Source organism: Sylvia atricapilla, chromosome 4 (genome assembly GCF_009819655.1).
Source record: "Sylvia atricapilla isolate bSylAtr1 chromosome 4, bSylAtr1.pri, whole genome shotgun sequence".
NCBI classification, from domain to species: domain Eukaryota; kingdom Metazoa; phylum Chordata; class Aves; order Passeriformes; family Sylviidae; genus Sylvia; species Sylvia atricapilla.
This window is the reverse complement of record NC_089143.1, coordinates 72,561,527-72,585,262: the sequence shown is the minus strand read 5'-3', so window position 1 is coordinate 72,585,262 and position 23,736 is coordinate 72,561,527. Positions and strand designations below refer to the sequence as shown.

Genomic DNA, 23,736 nt, shown 5'->3' with positions numbered 1-23,736 from the left:
GGTGAAACTGCTTAAGTTTTCACATCTGTTTTTTTTAAAAAACGTCCCCATTTAAACAGCTTTTCCCACTCTTAGGAGATGAAGCTGCTGGGTTAGGATTGGGATTAACATGTCTGATTAACAAATCTCTGCAGACACGTTTTATTTCCATGGCTATCCCTGAAGTATAGCTTTGTAGCAATTTCACACTTAAGTATCTCTAAATATGATACGAGCTGTTTTTCAAGCTAATAATCTAGCTAGGTATATTAAAGCAATATGGAGTATTTTGGCTGAAGGAGATAAACCAACATTATTTTTTAATTATGTAAAACCAGTGTATTTAGGTAGACTTTAAACTAGTACTTTATTAATGCCAAGACTCAGGTACAGCTTTTCAAGCTTTCAGTTTGATTTCAAATATGTGTTTTGTTTTTAAATAGGAGCAGGTAGCAGTGCTGGGTTCTGGTATTAATTACACATGGAAACAGAAAACCTGAAGTAGACCTGGTAGCATTTTAAGAATCCAGCTATTGTGAATTCATCTGGAATTCATTGGGCTACCCCAGGCCATAATAAATTCATGCTGTATTAGCAGTAACATCATATGTACTAATAGATGTTCTACTGAGATCAGTATTATTTAATTGACTCAAAGGATTACTTTAGGATCAGTTTTCTTCTAGCTGTATTTTTAACATGGCTTTCTCCTGAAGCACAGCTTCCCGCAAGACAAAACTATGACATCCGAAGAAAAACGTGCATAAAAAAAATACACAAAACCAGACTATTTTTTTCTCCTTAGGAAAGATATAAAGAGCAGTAGAAACCAAAGAGTGAACCCCCCATGTAAACAAATCCACGTGTTTATTTATAATTTTCTCTGTGGGAAACAAGACATTCAACTCCCCAAAAGTGAACATATGCAGATTCAAGAGAGGTATTAAGACGCAATTTAGTAGAAGTGATGTATCTCACTTAAACTGAAAAAATTATGCAAATAATCTGTTTGTAGAGAAGCATTGAGCAGTATCACCTGCACATTTCTGCTTTGTCATGCACACTAAATAAAAGAACACAAACAACATGCAAAAGACTTCACTGGTAATAGCTGCACGACTGGGAAATGGTAATTATCGGTAAAACAATATCTTGGATACTTGGGGTTGGAAAGGTGTTCTTAACTGTGTGCTGTGTCTTGTGAACTGTACAGAAACACTGATGTGACTGGTGCTACCCCTGGCAAATTATGTCCAGTTCACACCCAAGTTTGTATTTCCTTCCTGTGTCAGCTGCTGAGATGCACAGGCTGGTCAGCCCTCAAGGCTCAGACCCATTTAACAGAATTATTTCTCATCACCTGAGGAGAAAAAAACCCCAGGTCTTCCTGGGTCTACTGGTTGGGCACCACTGAAAAAAGCACACCAAGAAAAAATAAAGCTTTTATGCCAACCTCACTGATGTCAGAGCTGCACCAAAATGCAACCACAGACAAGGACGTGTGGCTAAAAGGAGACCTTGTCTCCTGACAAGTGTGTATGGGCACACAATTAAATTAAAAGCACATGATAGAACTTTGTTGACACTAATCTTCCAATTCCAACTCATATTTTTATTTACTCGCCTCTGAATATCCTGAAAAAAAAAAAAGGATTTCCCTTTTCCCCTACTTTGAAAATAGCTCAGCTTTTCTACTTTTTCCTCTAAAGAAAGAAACCACTGCAGGGAAGTGGGAAAAAAAAAAAACACCTCAAAGAGATAAACAGAGAATACCTGGATTTGGCAATTCTCCTTTTGTCAGACGGTATATTTCACCAACAAGTGTTTCCAAGGACAGCAAGCCCTTGGAAAACATCAACATTTCTTAAGTCAAACAGCTGCACTTTCTTATCCTTTTATTCCAGACTATCATCGTCCCTGATTCTATCAATCAGCTGCAGAAACAGCTCTTAGCAGAGTTCAGGGCTGTGATCACAACATAAATAGTCAGAAGACCAAAATCAGCATTCAGAAAAGCTACTCTCTTAGGAAGCAGGAATTACACACTCATGTATCATGTATATATCCATTACTGAGCCATCCCTTACAAGAACTTTAAAGCTCTGCCAGCCCCCTTCAAACATTTTTATCAAAACAGCAGAGGTCAGAAAGATGTTAAATTTCTAGAGTTTTAATGAACAGGGAGAAATCTTACTCATGACCCTGTGGAAAAGGAATGGTGTCTCCCAATCCTCAGTGGACATCAGATAATTTACACAGGGGTTATTATTAATGTCCTAAACAGAGGAAAGGTTGAAGGAGTTTTGCAGCTTATCAGAACTCACTTAACCCATTTCTAAACCATTTTAATTGTCCTGTGGATCTTTTAGAATCCATTTCCAACTGCCTCATTTCTCAGCCCTTTTCTCTGTCCAAATTACTTGGCAACACTTCCAAGAATGCAGTTCTTACTACTTCAGCATCACTTCTTTCACAGTGACTTTAAATAATCAGAAGGTACAGCAATATACATGCATTTAAGGGAAATGTAACAGCAATGAATGCTGTGGCTTTACACTAATCACCCACGACGTTTCTACACAGAGAAGCCTGCAAAAAAAAGCTCAAGTGTCCCCTGGGACAGCCTTCGTGTAAAAATGGGTATTTTGGAAGTTATTTAGAGACAATCCGGTTTTTTATACTGAGTTTTTAAAAAGCCAGTTAAAGTTAATGGGAATGAGAGTGACTGTCACTGAGACTTCCTTGATATGGTTACTACTGTAATTCAGTTTTTCATAGCAAAACAGCAAAATGGACATTAAAAGAGAGTGAACAGTGAAAGAATCCCAACTTGCTGGAATTCAATTTTCTTCCAGCAAACTCAACCCCTGTGTAAGAGTTGTGAAGGCACTGGGGATTAATTAAACAGCATAAGAAAGATGTATTGAACATATGGACGTAACATAGCTGCAGAACTTGCTAAAAAATCGTTCACACAGGGAAAGGAGACCTCCTTTGTGGAGCACATGTGGAAAAGAGCCTTGTTCCAGTGCCCTCCCAAGGCACATCAACAGCCAGGGAACAGCACAGCTTCCCTTTGAAGGCAAATATGCACTCAGGAGATTCACTGACCTGGAGTGGGCAGAAACGATGGAGCAGGCACCAAACCAATGCCGTAAGGAGATTTTCACATCCCTGCAGAGCAGAGAAGAGCGAAGAGATCCCTGAAACAAGTCTAACACATTGCCATGCTTCAAAGGGTCATGCAGTGCTGCTGGCTCTGGACTCCAGCTCCAACGATCCGGTACAGATCCCCAAGGCTGTTTTGGAACACGTACCTGCTTTTGTTTGTAAACCAGCTACTGGCGTGCAAGGAAAAGAGACTGCATTTTGTGGGCAGCTAGAGAGGGGCTGTTGCCATCATATGTACAAGAGCACCTGAATAACTTAGTGTAGAATACATACATTCATTAAAACATCCAGTTTGGGGATGTTATAAAAAGAGAAGTCTCATGTTACAAATACCCTCTATTTTTGTTGCTTCTGGTGAGTTACTGACAGACATCTGGCTGCACAGTTACTGTGCCAAAGCTTGTTCCCATTTTTATGACTGTACCTTGATTTCACTGTTTAACAAAATGAACTTGCCTTGCTGAACATTCCCATAGGGGAAGCACCATCCCTGAAGATATTCTGATGTGGGTTTTGCAGATAAAGTAGGCTGAAGGCTTCCACTGCTCCATAAGCACATGCAATACTGTGTTGGCTGGGCTAACTTACCCAAGTGTACAGAAGAGAGACTCAGGCAGACGATGGTCAAGCCCCAAACTCCAGTGACACCCAGTTTCACACACCATTATAAACCAGTGAGGATTCTTGCCACTGCTGAGATGCCAAGAAAGGTGGGGAGTTCTGTTCAGGGTTTTGCTTTCTTAGACAGAAGCAACCGAAGGTGTCTTCACTTTAGCAAGATGCCAGACTTTGCTGCCAACCTTGTTGTCACCAGGTGCTGAAAGCAGCAGAACCACTGTGCTGCCATTGACAGAGAAAAGGGCACAGAGCCTATCTCTAAAGAAAACAATTAAAGCATATGCATCTGATAGGCTTTACTCCTCTACAGACCCCTGAGGTTTCCCATTCTGCCAAATTTCATGAGAAAATGAAGGGACTTGGAAGCATTCTGTGGTGTGTAGGAGACAGCTGCAGCTGTGAATGCTTTAATACTGCCAAGACAAAGGAGATTGCTTAGCCCAGAGCCTTCATGCCCAAAGCCAAAGCCTGTAAGGTGCCTATGGTGCAGAAGGCCCAAAGGAAAAAAAGTGCAGTGCTTAAAGAAAAGTGAAGCTTCGAAATTAAAGCCACCAAATTGATTTGCTAGGATTTTGAGCCTTCCTCCTCAGAGAAAAAAAAGTGTTCAGTGAAGTTCTTTATCCAAAGCTTTCCTGTCCTATTTTTATTAAATGTGGTCAGGATGATGGGGCAGGGTGTACCCTCAGAAAGTTTGATGACAGAAAACAAGGAGGAGCAGCTGATACATCAGAGAGCCATGCTGCCATACAGAAGGAGCTCTGCCACCTGGAGAAACGGGCTGGCAGGAACTTCATCAGCTTCCGCAAGGGAATGTGCAAAATCCTGCACTTGTGGCAGAATATAAAAAAAGCCTCCACGAATCAGGACATGCTGGAGGCCAGCTGGCCAGAAAGAAGCCTTCCAGAAAAGGATTTGGACACGGGATGGATGTGAGGTGACACTCAATCTCCTATGAAGAAAGGCTGAGAGAGCTGGCACAGTTTAACCTGGATAAGATCTCCATCCCTGAAGATGTCCAAACGCCATGTGGACCCAGTCCTGGGAAATGTGCTCCAGATGATCCTGCTTGAGCAGGAGGGTTGGACAAGAAAACCTCCGGAGGTGCCTTCAAACCTCAACCATTCTTTGTTTCTGTACCTCCTTCAGAGTGAGGGGAATAAGGTGTGTTCTAAACAAGCACATGTTGAATATAAGTGCAACCTTCTCCCTCCTATTACCTGGAAAAGGCATCAGGGAAAAAGGAAACCACCAGAGCAAGTGTGTGTGAGTCTGTGTAGATACATACATATATATAGATATCTAAATATAAAACCTTGTGTGAGATAAAATAATGGAAGAGAATGTAACACAGTAAGTACAAATGAGGAGTATTTAAAACTTGACTTGCTTGTGACTATTCCACTTCCACACAGCATACAAATTTACACATTTCCTACTTACTTATGTTATCCAGGGGCTTGCTTTTCATTTTCCTCAGATATTGACAGATTCAAATAATATATAAAATCTGCCAGCAAGCCGATGCCAATTTTAGTATTTACATGATTTAGATCTGGTTTTAGTTTAATTGACGTTTTGCTTATTTAAAACACAAAAACTGGCCACTGAGGAAAAAGCACTCACTTTTAACAGGATCATAGAAATATTAGCAACAGCAGTCCATAAATCATTAAAAATGATTTTTCAGATTCTCAGAGAATGAATAGCCAGTGTGTCAAATAGAATGGAGGTCTGATGGAGAAGGAATGCGTTTTTCTGGGAACAATTACTTTGCTTCACAAAAACGAGCCCTGTTATAAAGGGCAGTCCTATTCCAACATAAGCATGGCTTTTAGTGTTCCAGTTAATAATTAAGCCAAATATAAGAGAATTCATTCTCAGGCATGTCAGTGAGTAACAGCACCTTTACCAAATTAAAAACAAACAAAAAGACTGACCCCACAAAATTTCACCTTAGTGCTGTTAAAGGTACTGATAATTTCATGATACAAATCTCAAGGGGAAATAAGGGAGACAAGCAGTTCTAATGTCACGCTCCCAGACCATGTCCTTCTCCTCCACTCAAAGACTGAGACAAGAAAGATGGAAAAGGGCCATGACAGGGCTGAGCAGGGACTGAGACTGCCTATTCTAGAAACACCAAGAGTGATTTAACACAGCAGAAATACTCTGCATAAAGAAAAACTAATGTAGCACCACACAGGTCAGTATTTTGTTTCAGACTAGCTTTTATCCAAATCTGGCCATACTAACTTGCAGTCCCCATTACTTAATACTGAGTAGTGACTGAAAAATGCTTCAGGAGCCCTCTGCAAATCAGAACTAAGTCAAGTTTTCCAAAATGCTTCTGAAGCCACATCAAGACTTGGATCGTGAAGGTGAAAGGTGTGCACAAAAACACAAGTTACTGCCTTGTTGCAGCAGCTCAGACACCAATTGCTCTGTATCTAGCAAAGAAGGTACAGCTGGGCTTTTGAGCCTTTAACATATTAAAAGTTGGCTAAATCATCCCTACAATTCACCATCCAAAGAGATGCCTTTTCTTAGGTAACTTAATTATTTGCTAGAATCTTCTGAGGTTCTCAAAATTCCACATAGCCAGTAGTTTCCTATTTGAGATTTCCCCATGTTACTCTCAAGTCACTCATTTTCCAGTTCCGCTCAGCAGAAGAAAATGTAAAATTCAGTTTATACTGACTACACATCTCTGAACAGCTCTCTCAAGGAGGGGTGGCTGATGAATGTTGCCCAAACACCACCATCTTTTATACACCTATGTCATTTGTGGTACCATGACTACTGCCACCCCACCCTGAAGCACACAAAACTGAAGAACTGAATTTGTTACTGCGTGTTTTGAGGTGTACAAAACTTTTGTTTACAAGACCCACCATTAGATCATGCTCTTTGGCTTTACAGCATCCTCTTCAATGCTGGAGAATATCTTTGTAACATAGACACTGCTCCTTTGCTACAGGTTTCTGTTACAGTCTAGGCTCAGTTTTGCTGTTATCAGTGTTTTTAGAAGTATTTTTTCATATTTTCTATGTAACTGCAGGTGGAACTGGAGATGGAAGTGATCATGTGTGTGCCAACCAACTAGGCAACAGCACACAAGGCATGTCATCCTGCAGCAATAATGGGGTAATAATGACAGGAGACAAATGCCCCTCCTTTCTTAAAACCACCCAGGGCAACGAATCTTTGTTGTACCGTTTCCCAGTAATACTGTTTGTGGGGTCTTAACATAGCTTACAATGAAAATGTAATATAAAGAAATGGGACTATCAATAAAAAGAAACATTAGAAAAGGTTCTCTGTCACAAGCTTAATTCAGAGCAGGAGACCCCACTGTTTAAATTTTATGGGTACTGAAAATCTTATGCAAAGTGAAAATATATGGAAAGTAAAGTAAAAGAAACACAAAGTAATTTGACAGCTGGACTGTGGTTCTGCACTCTCTTTGCCAGGTTTGACCATTAAAGCTCAATCTCTTCCTCTTCCCTGCTGTCTCCAAATGGATTTTTCAAGTCCCTTCTGTTCTGTGGCACTGTTTCAACAGATGGGATAAGGAATGCTGCCCAACCAAAGTAGCTTAAAGCTGGGTGATGACAACACTTCTCTGGGCATGGGAGATGAGGGTTTGGATTTCCTCTGTATATAAATGTCACTGAACCTCAGTTTTCTCAGTGTTAGATCACTGGTCTCATATCAGAGCATTAATTGACTGTGGGCTCTGTCATCACTGCCTAAAAAACAAAAGAAAACCCTAAACCCAAAGCAAAACAAAACAGCAGATACTCCGTTCTTGAAAATAAAAGGATGTCAGTGCACAAAGTATCTCCACGGTAGAAGCTGCAGAAACTCAACGTACATGAGCTTGGCAGGACTATGAAATCCTTTTGTGGAAATTTGAGATCTACATCTAAACTGATTAGCCCAAGTTCATACAATGTGCCAGGCAAGCAAGGATGGAAAAGGAGATGGCTGACTCCCAGCTACCACAAGGGAATTTTCTTCAGTAGCCAGAGTGACTGATCCTTCAGGTAAGAATCTACCCGTGGTCTGCCTTCCACTGCCTGCCAGATTACAACCAAGGAGTGTCTTACCTTGAGCAATGATGCCATGTTTTCACTCCAATCAGATTTCAAGGAAGGAAGACTGTAAGGAACAACTAGCATCAAAGTGCTACTCACACTGCCAAGCCACCTGGTGTCACTAGACAGACAAGAAAAAGCCACACTCACCAGTCAGGTCGAGAAATGAGAAGAAAAAAAAAAAAAAAAAAGGCAGTTTATTTGGGTTTAGGGTTCAAACAGGGTTCTACTTTGACCAGCAATTGAGGGGACGAGGCTGACACCTCTCTGACCCCAGTGGTCAAACCAGAAGCCCATTACTTTTTCCTTCCCCCTTGAAAGGAATGTATTATTTATAAAACATCGCTCTTTGCTTATATTTCAAGCGTGAGAAAGCTCCAGTAGAAAATGCAAAACATCAGAAGGCTGAAAAACTCAGGGTGACAATCTGGTTTTCATTTTTACACTCCTAGCAATGTCACATCAAGAGGTTTGGATGAGACCATCCACTGTGAAGAAGGCACAGGTAACTGCTTTGAAATTGAATTTTGGAATTGGACTTTCAAACATTGTTACGCCCTTCTCTAGTTTTTCTCCTAAAAATTTTGTCAGTGTTGACTAACAGCAAGCAGTGAATGGGATGTCCTTCTGGACTCATGAACGACTTAGAAAATTTGTTTAAATTATCCTAGCAAATCCTTTCTTCACTTGTCACATGTGATGCAGAACTGTATAAGCTTTGGGCTGTAGCTGATCCTTCCCACACCTACCTCAACGCTGCTCTTGTGCAAAGACAGCTTCTTTAATCAGTGTTAAGCCACCAGTGCTAGTAACCAGATCTTGCTCTGATTTCCAGATAAAGGCATTTTTAACAGTTCATGTTACTTCCAGACTGCTCACGTTTATCTGTGAGCCAGCAGGGTGGATGAGTTCTGATTAAGGCACACAGCAAGTACAGGAGTCAGGCATTTCTCCATGCTATGGGATGGGACTTCCCAGGGAAGCAGTGTGCACTGGGAGATGCAGGTGTGGGGTGGAGAGGAACTGCTCAGGGTACACTCCCAGCCCCCGTGGCCTGCATGCCTCAGAAAATATTTTAGCTCAGCTCACTATTTTGACTCATTGGTGACAATTTTTTCTTTTTTTTAAAAAAGAAAGGTATGCATCAATTTCTCAAAACATATGGGAAAGGATGTTTTTCTTGAAATAAATTACATTAATAGAAGAATCCCTCCTACCATACAGGAGTAAATAGCTTTAGAAAGTCATTCTTTGCCGTTTTCCTAAACCGTCCAATACTTTGGAGAAATAATTTGAGTATTTTAATGCCTGTTCTCAGCAATGATTACCATTCTGCCAACAGAACACCTAACTGGCCTGGAGATCTAACTGTAGGGAAAAAAAAAGCAAAAAAAAAAAGCACAAAGACGCTAATTTTCAAGGGGAAATAAAGGAATTACTCATATTGTTGCCTCGAATATTTCTAACGCCAAAAACATGCTTTTCACGATGTATTTCCTTCTCCAGGCATCCCAATGTCAGGCTGCACTGCATTCTTTGCTACACAATCAAAGGAACGAGCCCATCATGGTTCTACATCAGGCAGTTAGAAAGCAACCACAGAGCAACAATTCCCACCTAACCCACGTGGGCACCACACAACAGGATCCTATCGAAATTCCCTGTGCTACTGCCAAGGTATCTTCACTGTGCAACCAATCTTCAAGATCCATTTTTCCTCAGTTTCTGATGACCCACCAAAAGCCTCCGCTGATAAATCTATAAATGGTAAATCAATGTTCCTGAGTACTTAAGGTGGCTCATTTTGAATTTAAAGCTAAACTGCCAGTCATGCTGCCTTACTAAATTTAAGCTACCTGAGAACTCTCTAGTTTTCCACTGATTTATTAGTATGAAAACTTCAGAGCTGACTGGATTAACATTCACCTTTCAAACTATCAGCCTGCAGCCTGGGGATTAAGTAATGAAGGGGATTAAGTTGTAAAGAGCAGGATTCAGTGGATTCCACATACCTGTTACCGGTATAACATGACATCGTCCAGCACTAAGGAGTTCTCAAGGCACAAAAAAGCTGAATAAAGCCCCCTGTTCTTCCCAATTCTGAAACAGGATTCCTGTCCTCACACGAAATGTGTAAAGATAATTATTCCTCTCTTACACTCTTTTTAATGCAACAGCAACCAAAGGTAAACACGAAATCTGGGCGTTAAGTATCCCCTTCATTCTGGAACAATGATTTTAAAACTAGAAAAAAGATGTAAAGCCAGTAAAGAATGTAACAGCGAAACCTACCCGCTGTACTTCCAGCCAAAACTGAAGGGGTGCAGATAACACGTGTGCCTGCTGCCATCTCCTGGTGCTTCAGAGGTAAACCCCTCACAAATATTAACAACTTTTCCTTTAGAAAAACGTCAGGTCCTCGAAGGAAGACCTGCCCCAAAAACCAAACAAGAAAAAGATATAATTTTATGTTCTACACAAGGAGCTTTCAAAACTCTCAAAATCTACAAGAATTTGTCTCACTGTACAGGGCAGCCACTAGCTGGATACAGCTACTTTCAAGTCAAATGGAGTTCTAACATTAGTGTAAGTAATGAAATATCAAACCTCTTTCATTTTATACAAAAAATAAGTTCTCATCCAAGCTATTCTAATTTCAAATACATTCAGAAAATTAACTGTAAAAATTTCCACGTGGCATTGCAAACCAAACGAAGTCCCTTTGGGAAACCTGCTCATGTTATCAAAAGTTACAGCACAGACTATCGGCCCATACTGACTCATTTTCATATCCATTTCTTTTCATGAATACTTAAAGTTCAAGACAATCTTTCACTGTTGCAGTACTCTCACTGCCTTGGTGAAGGGCACAGCATTGTTATTTGTAACAATATTCCACGTTTCACAATCCGATTAGCCAACCTGAAAAGAAATTTTATTTTGACAGCCGACAGGAGGCACCTGTACTTACCCTGCAAACTTCAGGGCTACAAAGACTGTTGAAACTTCCATTTCATTGGCCATTTCACTATGCTGGATACAAGAGACGTGTCCACACCCTCCTGAAGGACAGAAAACAAATAAATTATGGGAATGAACTCTACAAGGGGATCATGTCTTCTTGTGTGCTGAATGACTACGGGAATGTGACCTGGCTTGCCTTAAATAAAAATGAAGGCATACCAATGATTTGGATTGCCCGTGGTGCACTGACAATTGCCACGGAGAAACAATTGTTAATTGTTGCAGAAAAGCCAAGCTAAATACAGAACATTTCCTTTCACAGAATGAGAAGGAAAAAAAAAATTGTGTTGTAACATCAAACTGTAACTGAGAAACTGAACAATGACTGAAGAGGTGTAAGAGACCTAAATTAAATCCAACTGGGATTTCACAACACGCCTTATGGAAATGAAGGTTTTCTCACGAGACAATTAAAGCAAAGGTAGCCAACTCCTGGTGTGCCAGAACCTGTACTTCAGCTGGTTTGTGAGAGTCCCTGGGAGCTGGTCAGGGAGCAGCCTGTCCCAAAGCTGCTCACCCCCAGCAGAATCCCTGCCCCTGCTGCACACTCCCGGAGCACAATCCGCAGGCCCTGCCCTTGGAGCGTGGTCAGGAACACGAAGGAGCACTCAGCGTGTCCCCAGCACACCTGGTCGGGCCAGGGGCCAGCTGCAGCTGAGCTACAGCACAGAGAAAGCACAAAGCCTTGGGCAGAGGGGAGCACAGCAGGGCAGAGACTGCTGCTAATCACAGCACAGAAGCAGGGAGAGAAAAGTGACCCAAACCCCTGAAATGCCCGCTTCAGGAAGCTTAGAGCTCCAACAGAGGTCACCAGCCACTCTCCGCGCCTGCCAGGCAGAGCTCGTCAGAAGAAATGAAGAAGCAATTAAATCTGTAACCGATCAGCATTTGCACCTGTGTGTGTGCAAACCACCCAAACTGAAACGGGGTGAAACGGACTTGGTAAACCAAGAAACACCTGGATTCCTTTCTTCTGGCGAACTGTAAAACAGCTAGATGAGAAATGCATTAAATACTAATCAAAAGCTCTGCTGTTCTTGCCATGTCTCATGCTTTCAAGATCTTTTAAGTGTCACAAAAACGAGCAGCTCTCCAAAAGCAAAATGGACAAGAAGCCAAGTGCAGAAATAACCCCAGAGGGCTGAGACCATTTTGGGACAAACAAGTAAGAGCACCACAGTACATAAGGTTTCAAGAAGAACAGCTGATATTCACAGCAATCCAACTTCTGAAAGTCAGGCTTTGGATGAAAAATGCTTCCATTATCACAGCCTTGGAAATCTACCACTCTTACTCTGAAAATCTTTTATTCAGAAGATTTATGTATAACACAATCACTAGTGAACAAGATCCAGAATAAATATCCCGTGGTTAAATTAAATTATTTAGACCCTTTCCGAACTTCAGCACTATATGACTTCAGGACTATACCACTTGTTTTAATCACAGCAGCCTGAACTTTGAGACAAACCATACTTCCTCTTGGATCAAAACTGGAACCAAGAGAAAGCCTAAGCTTTTGAGAAAAAGTGTTTTATTACAATAAAGTAAGCAACCACAGCATCAATTCACTCTCTTAGCAGCTGGCCCACTGCACTGTGTAATGACCACATGGTTTTTACCCTCAGTATAAATGCTTCTGGTTTGAATGCAACTTCATTTTAAGACAGTTCAATTTGTTTCTTTGAAGGGCAATATGGGTACCTAACACAGGTGTGCCTTAGATGATAATATCAGATAATGCTTTGGAAAAATCACACTCAGGGAATAATTTCATTTGCAGCTCTTCTGTCCCCAGAAAATCCAATAATTTTCATTTCCTGCCTATAGTTGATGTTATCAGCTAATTAGCTGGCCATTGTTACAAAGTAGCAAATTCCCTTCACCAAGGTGACACAAAACCCAAAATGCCTCTTAGCGCTTTTTTTTATTTATTTTTTTTTTTCCTCTGGAGTTATTACGGACTGAAGGAAAAAATTGTTTATCCTGCTTTCCCACGTTCTCCCCGCCTGCCTCTTCACAGCACTTGCACAACAGTATTTTTATTTGAAACAGCTGCTGCATCGCTTACACCATGAAAGCCAGCAGAAAGATCACAAATGAAGCATTTGCTCAATTCATACCTGGAAAGCACCACTTTGGTGTCCATGAGGTCGAACACCTGAGGGCAAACGCTGAACCGCGACATCGCACGGCATTGCCGTGGCGGAGCTCCCCGCTCGCTCCACCCCCCTCAGCCCTGCCCACAGCCTCAACGGAGGGCCGTGGCGTTCACCATGGGGGAACAGCCCTTCCTTTCACAGCGGGCAGCCCGGGGACCCGGCCGCAGGCGCTTTTCCACGGCTGCAGGACACAGGGAACACCCATTCCAATCGGGAATTCTCTCGGCGCTGCCTGAGGCGGCGCGCTCCCCTCAGCGCGGCCGGGGAAGGGGCGGGGCCGGGGAAGGGGCGGGGCCGGGCCGGGAAGGGGCGGGCCCGGGAAGGGGCGGGGCCGCATTCGAACCGGGCGGCGGGGAAGCGGCGGCCATGGCGGCGCAGCTGCAGCTCGGCCGGGAGCACCAGGGCATCACCCTGCGCGGCAGCGCCGAGCTCGTCGCCGAGTTCTTCTGTGAGGGGGCCGCGGGGGGCCTCGGGGACCGCGCTGCGAGAGAGGGAGGGGGGGAGAGAAGGAGGGTGGGAGGGAAGGTGAGAGAGAGGGGGGGAGGCCGCGCCTTGTGGGGCGACATGGCGGCCGGCCGGGGCCTGGTGCCGGGGGGCGTGTGGTACACATCCCTTTCCCTCTCCGCCTAAATCGCGCAGCCTATGGAATCAACAGCATCCTGTACCAGCGGGGCATCTACCCCCCCGAGACCTTCACCCGCGTGCAGAAGTACGGGCTGACGCTGCTGGTGACCACGGACCCGGACCTGGCCAACTACCTGAACAACGTGACGGAGCAGATGAAAGGTGCGGGCCGGCGGCGGGGCCCTCCCGGCGGGTTCCTGCCGCCGCCTCTCGCGCTCTAAGTGACCGCCGCGGCTTCTTGCAGAGTGGCTGTACAAGTGCATCGTGCAGCGCCTGGTGGTGGTCATCTCCAGCATCGAGAGCAGCGAGGTCCTGGAGCGGTGGCAGTTCGACATCGAGTGCGACAAAACTGCAAAGGATGACAAGTGAGTACCGCGGACCCTCCGCTCCCCAGTGCCGTGCAGGCACAGGATCGAGGCCACGCACTTGTTCCTTCAAACCTTTCTCAGCGCCCCGCCCTCTGTTTGCAAACCAGTCATTTTATGACTGAACACGCAACAATAATGGGAGGCCAGCTATCACGTAACTTTTCTAAGGACTCGAAAGTGTTACTACTACTCGAAAACTACTGTAGCAAACAAACTAACAGAGCTTAACAAGCTGTATTTAGAAAAAGCACAGTAGACGAACTCTCTTACCAGGGTTTTCTTACTTTTGCAGTGGACCACGAGAGAAATCTCAGAAGGCAATTCAGGATGAAATTCGCTCTGTCATCAGACAGATAACTGCCACAGTAACCTTCCTGCCACTCCTGGAATCTGCCTGTGAGTATTCCGAACTGCACTAAAGAAATCAAACACTTCTGAAAAACCTTAGTAACTTTCCAACCTTAGAAAATATTTTCTGGTTTTCTGAGGCCTTTTAAATTGTTACACATCGTGTACCATCGTGTTTGTAAGACAGCACTTTGTTAGACTGATATCAGGACAGAACTTGGGGTGGCTTAACAAACTTGAGGAAATTAATTAGTATGTATGCCCTAAGGAACACAAGTTTTCTTGAATAATTTGTTCATATGAAGTGTTATACAGAGCTCAGCTCCACAGCATTGCAACGTTTTAAAAAAAATATGACACTTGAGAAAACTAAAATGGCCTCAGATGAATATAACTTATTTTAACTATTGGGCTTTTTCACATAACTAGTATTGGTGTAACTTCTGAAAACCTTGGTCCTTGTCTCAGGTTCTAGAAGATGCACTTCAACCCTGCTATCTTATGGTGAATTTGTTCTCCCTTGCTCCCAGGTGCCTTTGACTTGCTGATATACACGGATAAAGATCTGGCAGTGCCAGAAAAGTGGGAAGAGTCAGGACCGCAGTTCATAGCCAATTCGGAAGAAGTTCGGCTGCGTTCCTTCACTACCACAATCCACAAAGTCAACACCATGGTGGCTTACAAGAAGGATTCTGTTCCCTAAGAGGCAGGGGCGAGTTCTGTGTGTGTAAATATCCTGTCACCTTGTATAGTTTCTGTTCATCATGCAGCTAAGCCATGACCACATCGTTACTGTCCTCTTGATGAAGTGTAACACAAAGACAAAACGCCTGTCTGTGATAAAGTGACACTAGACTAAGACAGTGTCATTTTTTAAGAGATTTAAAAAAGGTATTCATGGTCATAGTTAAATTCTTACTTTACTGTATGAGCTAAACTAATGGTGTGTTAAACCACTGCCTCTGCTAGAAAAATTGCCTAAATCTAGGATTAGCTGCTAGAATTGTGTTCAGACCCTGTAATTTTGTATTTTAAGATTATTTTAAAACTGCATTCTGTTAGCAGTCTTAAGTTCTCTGTAGCAACTAAAAAAAACCCTCATTGCTAGTATGCCAGTTCTCATGTTAGAAACCTGGGCTGTTTTACTACCAGAAATAACCGTAAAATGGATCAACCAAGCAGTTCTTGTACTTCTCTACAACGAAAGGAGCAGTTTATCAGGAAAACTAAATACATGAAGCCTTTCATTTTAATGACCACTGGGCTCTAGTTCTGGAGACAGAGTTGTTTTAAGTCTGTGTGTGTCTGTAGTGTCCACCATTTTCTATGTTTGTATTCTTGTTTTACAGAATAAATCTTCAAGTTTTATAGTGTTCTCTAATTCAGTCTCTGCGTTCCTTCACTGTTCAGATGGTTTTATCAATGCTGCATTCCAGTTTATAACTGTTATCCAAGTAACACCTAAAAGGTATCCTCCTTGTGTTACTACTTGTTTCCATCTTGTGTCTCCAAGTGGGGTGAAGTCCATACTAAATACTTTCACTAACAGTTTGCCCCCACCCAAGTCTTCAAATAACAAATTGTCACAGTGAACTAATGACTAAACACAGTGCCTGCCATATTTGTTAAACAGCGCTGGACTCTTCACGTGTTCTTACCCATCTTTGTAGAAGAAACTGGGAATTTAAAACCCTAGAACTTTCAGACTATTCCATGGTTTTGTTCACTTCCTTCACTAAATTCATTCCAGAGTGTTAAATTCTGGTTTTTTCCACTCTTCCAGTGATGTAGGACCTTATAATAATTTCAAAAATTTATTTAAAAAACATCAATTACATATATCCCATCCCATGACTGTATTACAACCTTGTGGGGCTTTCCTATTTCCAGGAAATAATTCTCCCCAGCAGTCCCAATCTGGTAGAAGTAAAAAAAAAACCAAACAAACCAACCCTCTTTAAATCAGGAGCACAAAACCCATAATTTTTTTAAATAAATACAACCCAGGTACTTGAAAAGTTACATTATTCACTGTTCACTGCCAGGGCTTATGCTGCAGTAACAGAAGAATACCTCAGTGTTTTATTTTCCCTGTCAGCACAACTGTGACTGCAGTACCCCTTCACCCCTAGAAGCAGGAGCACTTCAAAGAGTGAAGTCTGCAGCAGTGAGCATAAAAAACCACTTATTTTACAGAGATGCAGAAGTCAAATTGCTCCAAGAAGCTCATTCTTGAAGCAAACAGAATTTATCTTCTTCTTTAAGAAGGGCCAGCCCAAAGTCCATCTCCACCATCATCTTTGTATTTCTTCTTTTATAGAGGCACCAGCAGTCAAGAGAAGTTGCATGTAGATCATTACCTGTAGATAATGTCCATGAAAGGTACATGTGAAAAGGAGCAGGTCAAAGATCCTGAAGTTGTCACAAAAACACTACAGAAAAGGGAAGAAAAGAAACAAGAAAGTCATATTATCTCCCAGGAAGCAAGTCTTCCTGGAGGTATCCAACAGCACATGCCGATTCCTAATGGGACCCACGCTCCTGATTAGATTCCCCTACTCTGAGGTCACTTTTGTAGCGTGACAATCAAAACCAAGGGAGCAGCCTCCTTCATCTTCAGCGCCAGTGTGGCTGTCCTTAGGAAGGGGAATGAGAGGTCAGAATGAAGGCAGCAGGCACTGCTCACCTGGCTAGTTGAGCTGGCGGATGAGCTGGTTGATTGCATCCCCTCTGTAGCCAGGCCTGCCCATCTCCTTGAGAAATCCCACTCTGTTCCGCGACGCGTGCCGAGCCACCGACAGATGGAACGGCCACAGGAAGCTGGTCACTCTCTTGAAATACTTCCCAGTGGAGTAGATCTCATGAATAAGGTCTTCCAGGCAAATGATACCACAGCCCCCTGCATGAGAACAAAAAAGAAAAAAAAAACCAAAAAAAAAAAAAAAGGAAGAAATGTCCAACTGTATCATCTTATGGTGCTCCAGAACTGCCAGTTTGGCAACGTTTTGTCTCTCCTCACCCTTTCAGGTCAGACCGTAAACTCTCAATGCCTAACACTTGCCTCAGTTTTCTCACCCTCTTTCTCACCTAAATGTTCCTCTATCAGCATGTTGTCTGTCAGAGGCACCCTCTTTTTCTTGATCTTGGCTTGGCCCCGTTTCAGGATGAGCTCTCGTACAGATTTCAGGTTAGGCTGTCTGTGCAGAAGCAAAAATCAAATTCAGCAACAGAGAGACAGGATGCAGAGGGAAGCCCCATCCCACTTTCTTGTGCGGAGGTGGGAAAGTCACCAAGTTACGTCAAGAACAATGAAAAAAGGGACAGTAACAAGTTTCAGACAGGAAGCTGATTAAGTTCTGACCATGACAGCAGAAGTAATGGATCTGTGATAGCAGCTGGAGAGTCCAAAGACCCCCAAGTTGCGGGAGGGGTACGTACCCCCACGCCACGTACGGCTCCACGATCCGCAGCATCTTCAGCGACAGCGGGCTCAGCTTCACAAATACCCCAGTGTAATTCTTCCTCAGCCGCAGCAACTCCATCACTCTCTTCACCCTCTTCGTCACTCCCTTAATACTGAGGGGGAAAAAAAACGGATCAGTAACCACATTTCTCTAATACAGCACCAAAAGGCCTCAGATCACCTGCGAGGAGACCTGTCTGGGTCGATCCCATTGCCAGGCACTGCAGTCGCCCGACAAAGGGTGGCAGCAATGAGGGAAGGGGCAGGGGAAGGTCCTTACTCCTCAATCCTCACAACAAAGGCCAGTTTGCTCTCCTGAGGCGCTGCTGCCTGCCCAGGCCTCTGCTCCATGCGCCTCAGCCGGCTGTCATCCCGCCGCTTGCGCCACGAGTCCCGCACAAAGGTCTCCAGGCGCCTGAACTGGATCTGCTTCCCCTTCTGCTGCTACAGACAAAAGGAAAACCAAGGGTCACCCAGCCCAAAAGCCTCAGAGGTTTACAGCCGAAATGCAGGAGTAGTGAACATTTCACTACTTTCACATTTCAGCTTTGGAAGCAGTAAGGAAATAAATTTGATTATCTAAGCCCAAGGGAGACGGAACTGAGGGGCAACACATGAATTTACACACAACTATTATTTATGAACAGTGAACAAAGAGGTCTCCTGCAGGAAAAACATAAATTAGGGAAAATGGAGCAAGACCCAGGACACTTCTAGGCACACCATTCAGCAACAGCTGGGAAAGCCAGAAAGAACACATGGGCACACAGATGCTGCAGCAATACCCTAGTGTGACTCAAAATTACCCTCCAACAGAAAATAACTGCACTGGGAAGTCCTTTTCTATACAGAGATACGTGTAAAAAAATTTCAAACATTCAACTATTAAGTATTGCTAATTTAAACAGAGAACACCTGGCTCACCTGATTAAGTCTTTTCATTATTACTAGAAAATGTAAAGCTCTTTTTCAAAATTAAAGAGATGTTTAAATGCCTCTCCTTTGCTGAGAAATAAGTATATCCATCTAAGTCATAGTGTTCTCTTATACGAATAGGACTTGAAAATGCAAAGCCTTACACACTCCTATTTACTGGTTAAATTAGCAGCCCATTTTAAAATAAAGAATCTAATGTTGTGTGTCTCCTGTTCTATTTCACCTTGCAAATCACCCATGAAATTGGTCTGCATTTTCAAACCAGGCAGACCTAATCAAAGTCTCATCACTAAGGTCTTTTTTCTAATGAGAACCTTAAGGAGTGGCTATTTAATGTCATTGCTTATGCTTCCACCTTGGAAATACAGCAAGCCACTCATGCCCTTAAAAATGTAAACACGGTATCAAACAAAAATGGCAGGAGTTCTGCACAATACTCCCACAAAAATCACTGGAAAACCTTTAAGGCAGACACCTGTATTAGCTGGGGTACAGCAGATTTGAAATCAGAAATGTTTGCTGTGCTCTCGCCGGTCTGGAAATGGCACACTGTGCACAAGGCGTGTCTGCACTAGGTCATGTGCCACCCCACACCTAGAAAGAGGCTTCAGCAAGACCTGGACTGCTGTAACAGATAAATAACTCAGAATGCACCCTCAGAAAAGCACGGTTTCGGTGCAGGGCTAAGCACAAAGGTGCTTTCAGGCAGTGAAGTCCGCGGCCAGCGCTGCAGCTTCCCACGAGGCCGCAAACACCTGACCGCCACTCATCCAACAGGAACAACACAGTCTTCCACGTACTCCTGTTTCGGTGTAACAACCTGTAAAATTCTGTCCTCTTTACAAGGCTCAGAGACACACGGAGATGATGCTGAGGGATTCAAGCTCCGCTCGGAAGCCTAAGATGATCCCTGCCCACCCGCCGTGCTCGGACACCCCCTCACTGAGGGGCCCGACCCTCGGATCATTTCCTACGAATTTCAAGGCATTGCGATTCCCTGCTCCGGAGAGCGAGCTGGGGCCGCAGGGCCGGGCTCTGCCGTACCTTGCGCTTGTTGAGCAGCGCCTGCTTGGCCTGGGTGGCCTTGATGGCCAGGTACGCCTTCCTCTTCTTCAGCAAATTCTCCGGCACCAGCGGGATCCGCCGCCTCGGCCTGCGAGCGGGACAAGCCGGTCACACCCCGGTGACACCCCGCTCCCATCCCGAACCCCCCGAGCAGCCCGCAGGCAGAGGATGGCGGCGGATCCCGCACTCCCCACATCGCTGCCGCCCCGCCGCACTCACTCCTCCAGCTCCGCCATCTTGCCGCGCCGCCGCCGCCACTGCGCAGGCGCGGGGCTGGGGCGGGGCCAGCGCCGGGCTGGGGCGGGGCCAGCGCCGGGCTGGGGCGGGGCCAGCGCCGGGCTGGGGCGGGGCCATGGCCGCTCCCCTCAGGGGCCGCCCGCCCGCCCGCCGATGGCGGGGCCCGGTCCGGGGTCAGGGACCCGCCGCCCGGGAGACGGACACACACGGAACAGCGGTGGGTCACCCGCAGGTGGTGGGTCGCCCTCAGGTGTGGGTCACCCTCAGGTGGTGGGTCACCCGCAGGTGGTGGGTCGCCCTCAGGAGGGTCGCCCTTAGGTGGTGGGTCGCCCGCCGGTGGGTCGCCCTCAGGTGGTAGAGTCGCCCCTCAGGAGGGTCACCCTCAGGTGGGTCGCCCTCAGGTGGGTCACCCGCAGATGGCGGGTCACCCTCAGGAGGGTCGCCCTCAGGTGGGTCGCCCGCAGGTGGGTCTTCCCTCAGGTGGGTCTCCCCTCAGGTGGTGGGTCGCCCGCAGGTGGGTCACCCTCAGGTGGAGGGTCGCCCTCAGGAGGGTCGCCCTCAGGTGGAGGGTCGCCCTCAGGTGGTGGGTCACCCGCAGATGGTGGTTCGCCCGCAGGTGGGTCGCCCTCAGGTGGTAGAGTCGCCCCTCAGGAGGGTCACCCTCAGGTGGGTCTCCCTCAGGAGGGTCACCCTCAGGTGGTAGAGTCGCCCCTCAGGAGGGTCGCCCTCAGGCGGGTCGCCCGCAGGTGATGGGTCACCCTCAGGTGGAGGGTCGCCCTCAGGCGGGTCGCCCTCAGGCGGGTCGCCCGCAGGTGGGTCACCCTCAGGTGGAGGGTCGCCCTCAGGAGGGTCGCCCTCAGGCGGGTCGCCCGCAGGTGGGTCACCCTCAGGTGGAGGGTCACCCTCAGGTGGGTCGCCCTCAGGAGGGTCGCCCTCAGGCGGGTCGCCCTCAGGCGGGTCGCCCGCAGGTGGAGGCACGGCCTGCCGCCCGGCTGGGTGGCGGTACCCGTGTCTCTCGCAGGGCTCCCGTGGTTTCGCCGTGCGGGGCAGGGGAGGGCTCTGTGTGTGTGTGTGTGTGTGTGTGTGTCTGCACACGCTGAGATCAGCTCGTTACGCTGGCCGCAGTGTTCTCTCACCGGCGGGAAGCCTTGCTGCAAGGGGCAGCGGTGCCGGGCGTTCGCTGCTCGTTTCGGTGGCGCTGCAAACTTTCACAACGCTCTAAATGAGCCCGCTGCTGTTTCGAAACCTAAAACGTGAAAATCCGTGTTGAGGAACTCGATCCCAAACTCTAGGAAGAAAGCAGCCCTCGGTGAGCAAACCCAACTCCCCATTTTTATTTTTTTTTTGGATATGAGACACAAAGCAACAAGTTTATGAAATAAATAAGCTGAAACTTTTTTCATACCTACAGAGATTTCTTCCTGACTTAGAAAAATAACTGGAATCCCTGGTAGCTCTCAATAGAGATCGTGGGCCACTTAAATCTACAAATAAACGTGCTTTGTTTAACAGGAGGGAAATGCAAACAGGCTTTGGGGGATTCCATTATATAGCTGGAAGGAAACAATAAATAAGTAAATATTTGAAGTGCTGTTGCTATGAAATGTCTCCCAGCACAGCAAATTCCTAGGCTGACTCGTTAAACTTTAACCAGCAGTTATAATGTTTTAACGAATGGATATTGAAATGTTTGCAGGGATACCCAAGAAAAGTGTTCCCACTTTCCTAGACAGCACTCTGAACTGCTGCATGCCAAATTTTAGGGCTCCCATATCAAAAGCCAAGTCAGGAGATGAGGTGTGATGTCAGAAGTCCATGAAAGTTCTTGACTTGTTTTCTCATTCCATGGGTATAAAGCCCCATTAAATTAATTTCAAATCCCACCAAATCTTTATTGACGCTGTGTGCAGTCTCAAAACAGCAAAAGGGCTTGAAGTCCATCACTCTCATCATCCAACTGTGCCCCAGTCTGAAACCTGTGTGTGATAAATTCCGTATAAAAAGAGCCAAAGAAATTAAATTTGTTTATTTCACCAGTGATCTAATCTTGGGAGTATTTTAATCAGGAAAGTATCTTGTGATCTTAAATTATGCCTGTTTTCCGATCTTTTAAGGAAAAAGTTTATATGATTTGGAAAGATGCCCAGGAACTACTGCATAAACACTCCTAAACCAGTACTTATTAGAGAGAAAAGCTGGGTGATCCAAGACTTTCTTTCATTAAAATAGCAATCATACAGAGATAGACTAATATTTCATTAAAATATTTTTGAAAAACGCCATGGATAGATGCATGGGTTTATTCCTTGCAAAATAAACTTCCTTAAGATGGACATTTTGGTCAGAAATCCTGCACATTCCCTGCAAAAGGAGCAATCTGGGTGTAATGAAGACACATAGATGAGACTAACACAGGTATGCACCCTCAGTTAGTGGCACCTAATATGTTAAATTGAAAAGGCTAAAACATAAAACTTGTCTTTGTGTCTCCCTGGAAAAATAAAAAACCTGAGTGGGGCAAACCAATTCACTCTTCAGTGCCACTAATTTACCAGCATTAATGGAAAATATTCCAGTTTTGAGAGCTTGATTTTACAATAACTACTGTAATTCCCTGGAAAAGAAGCAGACTACGAATAAAGCCCTGGCACTGTTCGCAATTATTGTCCCTGGAAATTATATCTGGAGTTTTAAGTTAGGAATATTAAATTACAGATTTGTATCTGTCAGAATGTTCTGACATCTTCTAAAAGAGCAGTGGTACCTATTTACAGGTTTCCAAAGTGAAACATTTGTAAGAATCAAAATGTAAATTGATTTTGTTTTACCTCTTAATGCACTTGTAAATGCCTGGCTAATGAACCTGAAATAGAAAAACTGTTTTTCAATTACAATGAACAGCAGTGAAAATAATTTATTCTTCTGTCTTGTCTCTAAGAGAGTGCACATACTGGCTGCAATTTGAGTGTACAACAAATTTAATTGTATCTTTAAAGAAAAACATGGAGGTAAAAATAGACATCTTTGTATGTGGTCTCCACAGGTCTCCGTGACCTCTCTCCTTCTTCCACAGGGATGAAAAGCTTCATTTTATTTGGGAGAATGACTGATTCAATTATGTCTGAGATGAAAGACAGTGTGAACAGAATAGGAGTCTTTCCCACACTCAGTAATTGGGAATCCTACCTCCTACTAGATTACTTTTTAATTGAACCTTCGAGATAATTATGCCATTTAGGTTGTGGAAGCGTATTAATATACACCACAGCATAAACTATTCATAAAAATACTACAGACCTGGGAGCCATAAAAAAGAGATGGAATGGAATAACCTCATTAGGAAGTTTATCATGTCAGAGTAGACAACTTAACAGGAGATGCTTTGTATAGACAGATAATGCTCTCTGTCTTAAACCTCAGTGATTCTGATACAGTGGTGGTGGGTGGTGGATAACTTTTACTCTTCTTTTTTTAAAAAATAAAGCATTTAATTATTTTTATTTTATGGCTTTGGTTACTGACACAACTACATAAAACCCTTTTGCAGGTTCGGTTTGGGAAACCAGGGAGACAACAGGCAGCAGTTGTTTCAGCAGAAACAGGAACCAGAAAAGGATAAAAACATCGTAAGTGAGAAGTGACCT

General features: G+C 44.5%; 2 protein-coding genes across 2 annotated transcripts; one reads left to right on the top strand and one right to left on the bottom strand.

Annotated features, from left to right (window-relative positions):
• Positions 1-13,393: 13,393 nt before the first annotated feature.
• On the top strand, positions 13,394-15,772 carry MAD2L1 (mitotic arrest deficient 2 like 1). The gene is made up of 5 exons (XM_066318429.1): positions 13,394-13,499; positions 13,691-13,837; positions 13,920-14,040; positions 14,336-14,439; positions 14,922-15,772. The coding sequence occupies exons 1-5, from the start codon at positions 13,418-13,420 to the stop codon at positions 15,092-15,094; spliced, it is 627 nt and encodes a 208-aa protein (XP_066174526.1). The 5' UTR covers positions 13,394-13,417; the 3' UTR covers positions 15,095-15,772.
• Positions 15,773-16,186: 414 nt separating this feature from the next.
• Positions 16,187-20,136, bottom strand: RPL7L1 (ribosomal protein L7 like 1). The gene is made up of 7 exons (XM_066318415.1): positions 20,075-20,136; positions 19,835-19,943; positions 18,135-18,298; positions 17,830-17,967; positions 17,479-17,588; positions 17,078-17,290; positions 16,187-16,823 (listed from the first exon to the last, which is right to left on the bottom strand). The coding sequence occupies exons 1-6, from the start codon at positions 20,089-20,091 to the stop codon at positions 17,082-17,084; spliced, it is 747 nt and encodes a 248-aa protein (XP_066174512.1). The 5' UTR covers positions 20,092-20,136; the 3' UTR covers positions 16,187-16,823; positions 17,078-17,081.
• Positions 20,137-23,736: the final 3,600 nt, after the last annotated feature.

What these genes read in the sequence shown, in the direction of transcription:
- MAD2L1 (XM_066318429.1), top strand. Translation starts at nt 13,418, where the DNA reads ATGGCGGCGCAGCTGCAGCTCGGCCGGGAGCACCAGGGCATCACCCTG. An exon ending in AAAACTGCAAAGGATGACAA is followed by an intron (nt 14,041 to 14,335) that starts GTGAGTACCGCG and finishes TTACTTTTGCAG; the next exon opens with TGGACCACGAGAGAAATCTC. An exon ending in GCCACTCCTGGAATCTGCCT is followed by an intron (nt 14,440 to 14,921) that starts GTGAGTATTCCG and finishes CCTTGCTCCCAG; the next exon opens with GTGCCTTTGACTTGCTGATA.
- RPL7L1 (XM_066318415.1), bottom strand. An exon ending in TTTGTTGTGAGGATTGAGGA is followed by an intron (nt 17,968 to 18,134) that starts GTAAGGACCTTC and finishes TTTCCCCCTCAG; the next exon opens with TATTAAGGGAGTGACGAAGA. An exon ending in GCTGATAGAGGAACATTTAG is followed by an intron (nt 17,291 to 17,478) that starts GTGAGAAAGAGG and finishes GTTCTCATGCAG; the next exon opens with GGGGCTGTGGTATCATTTGC.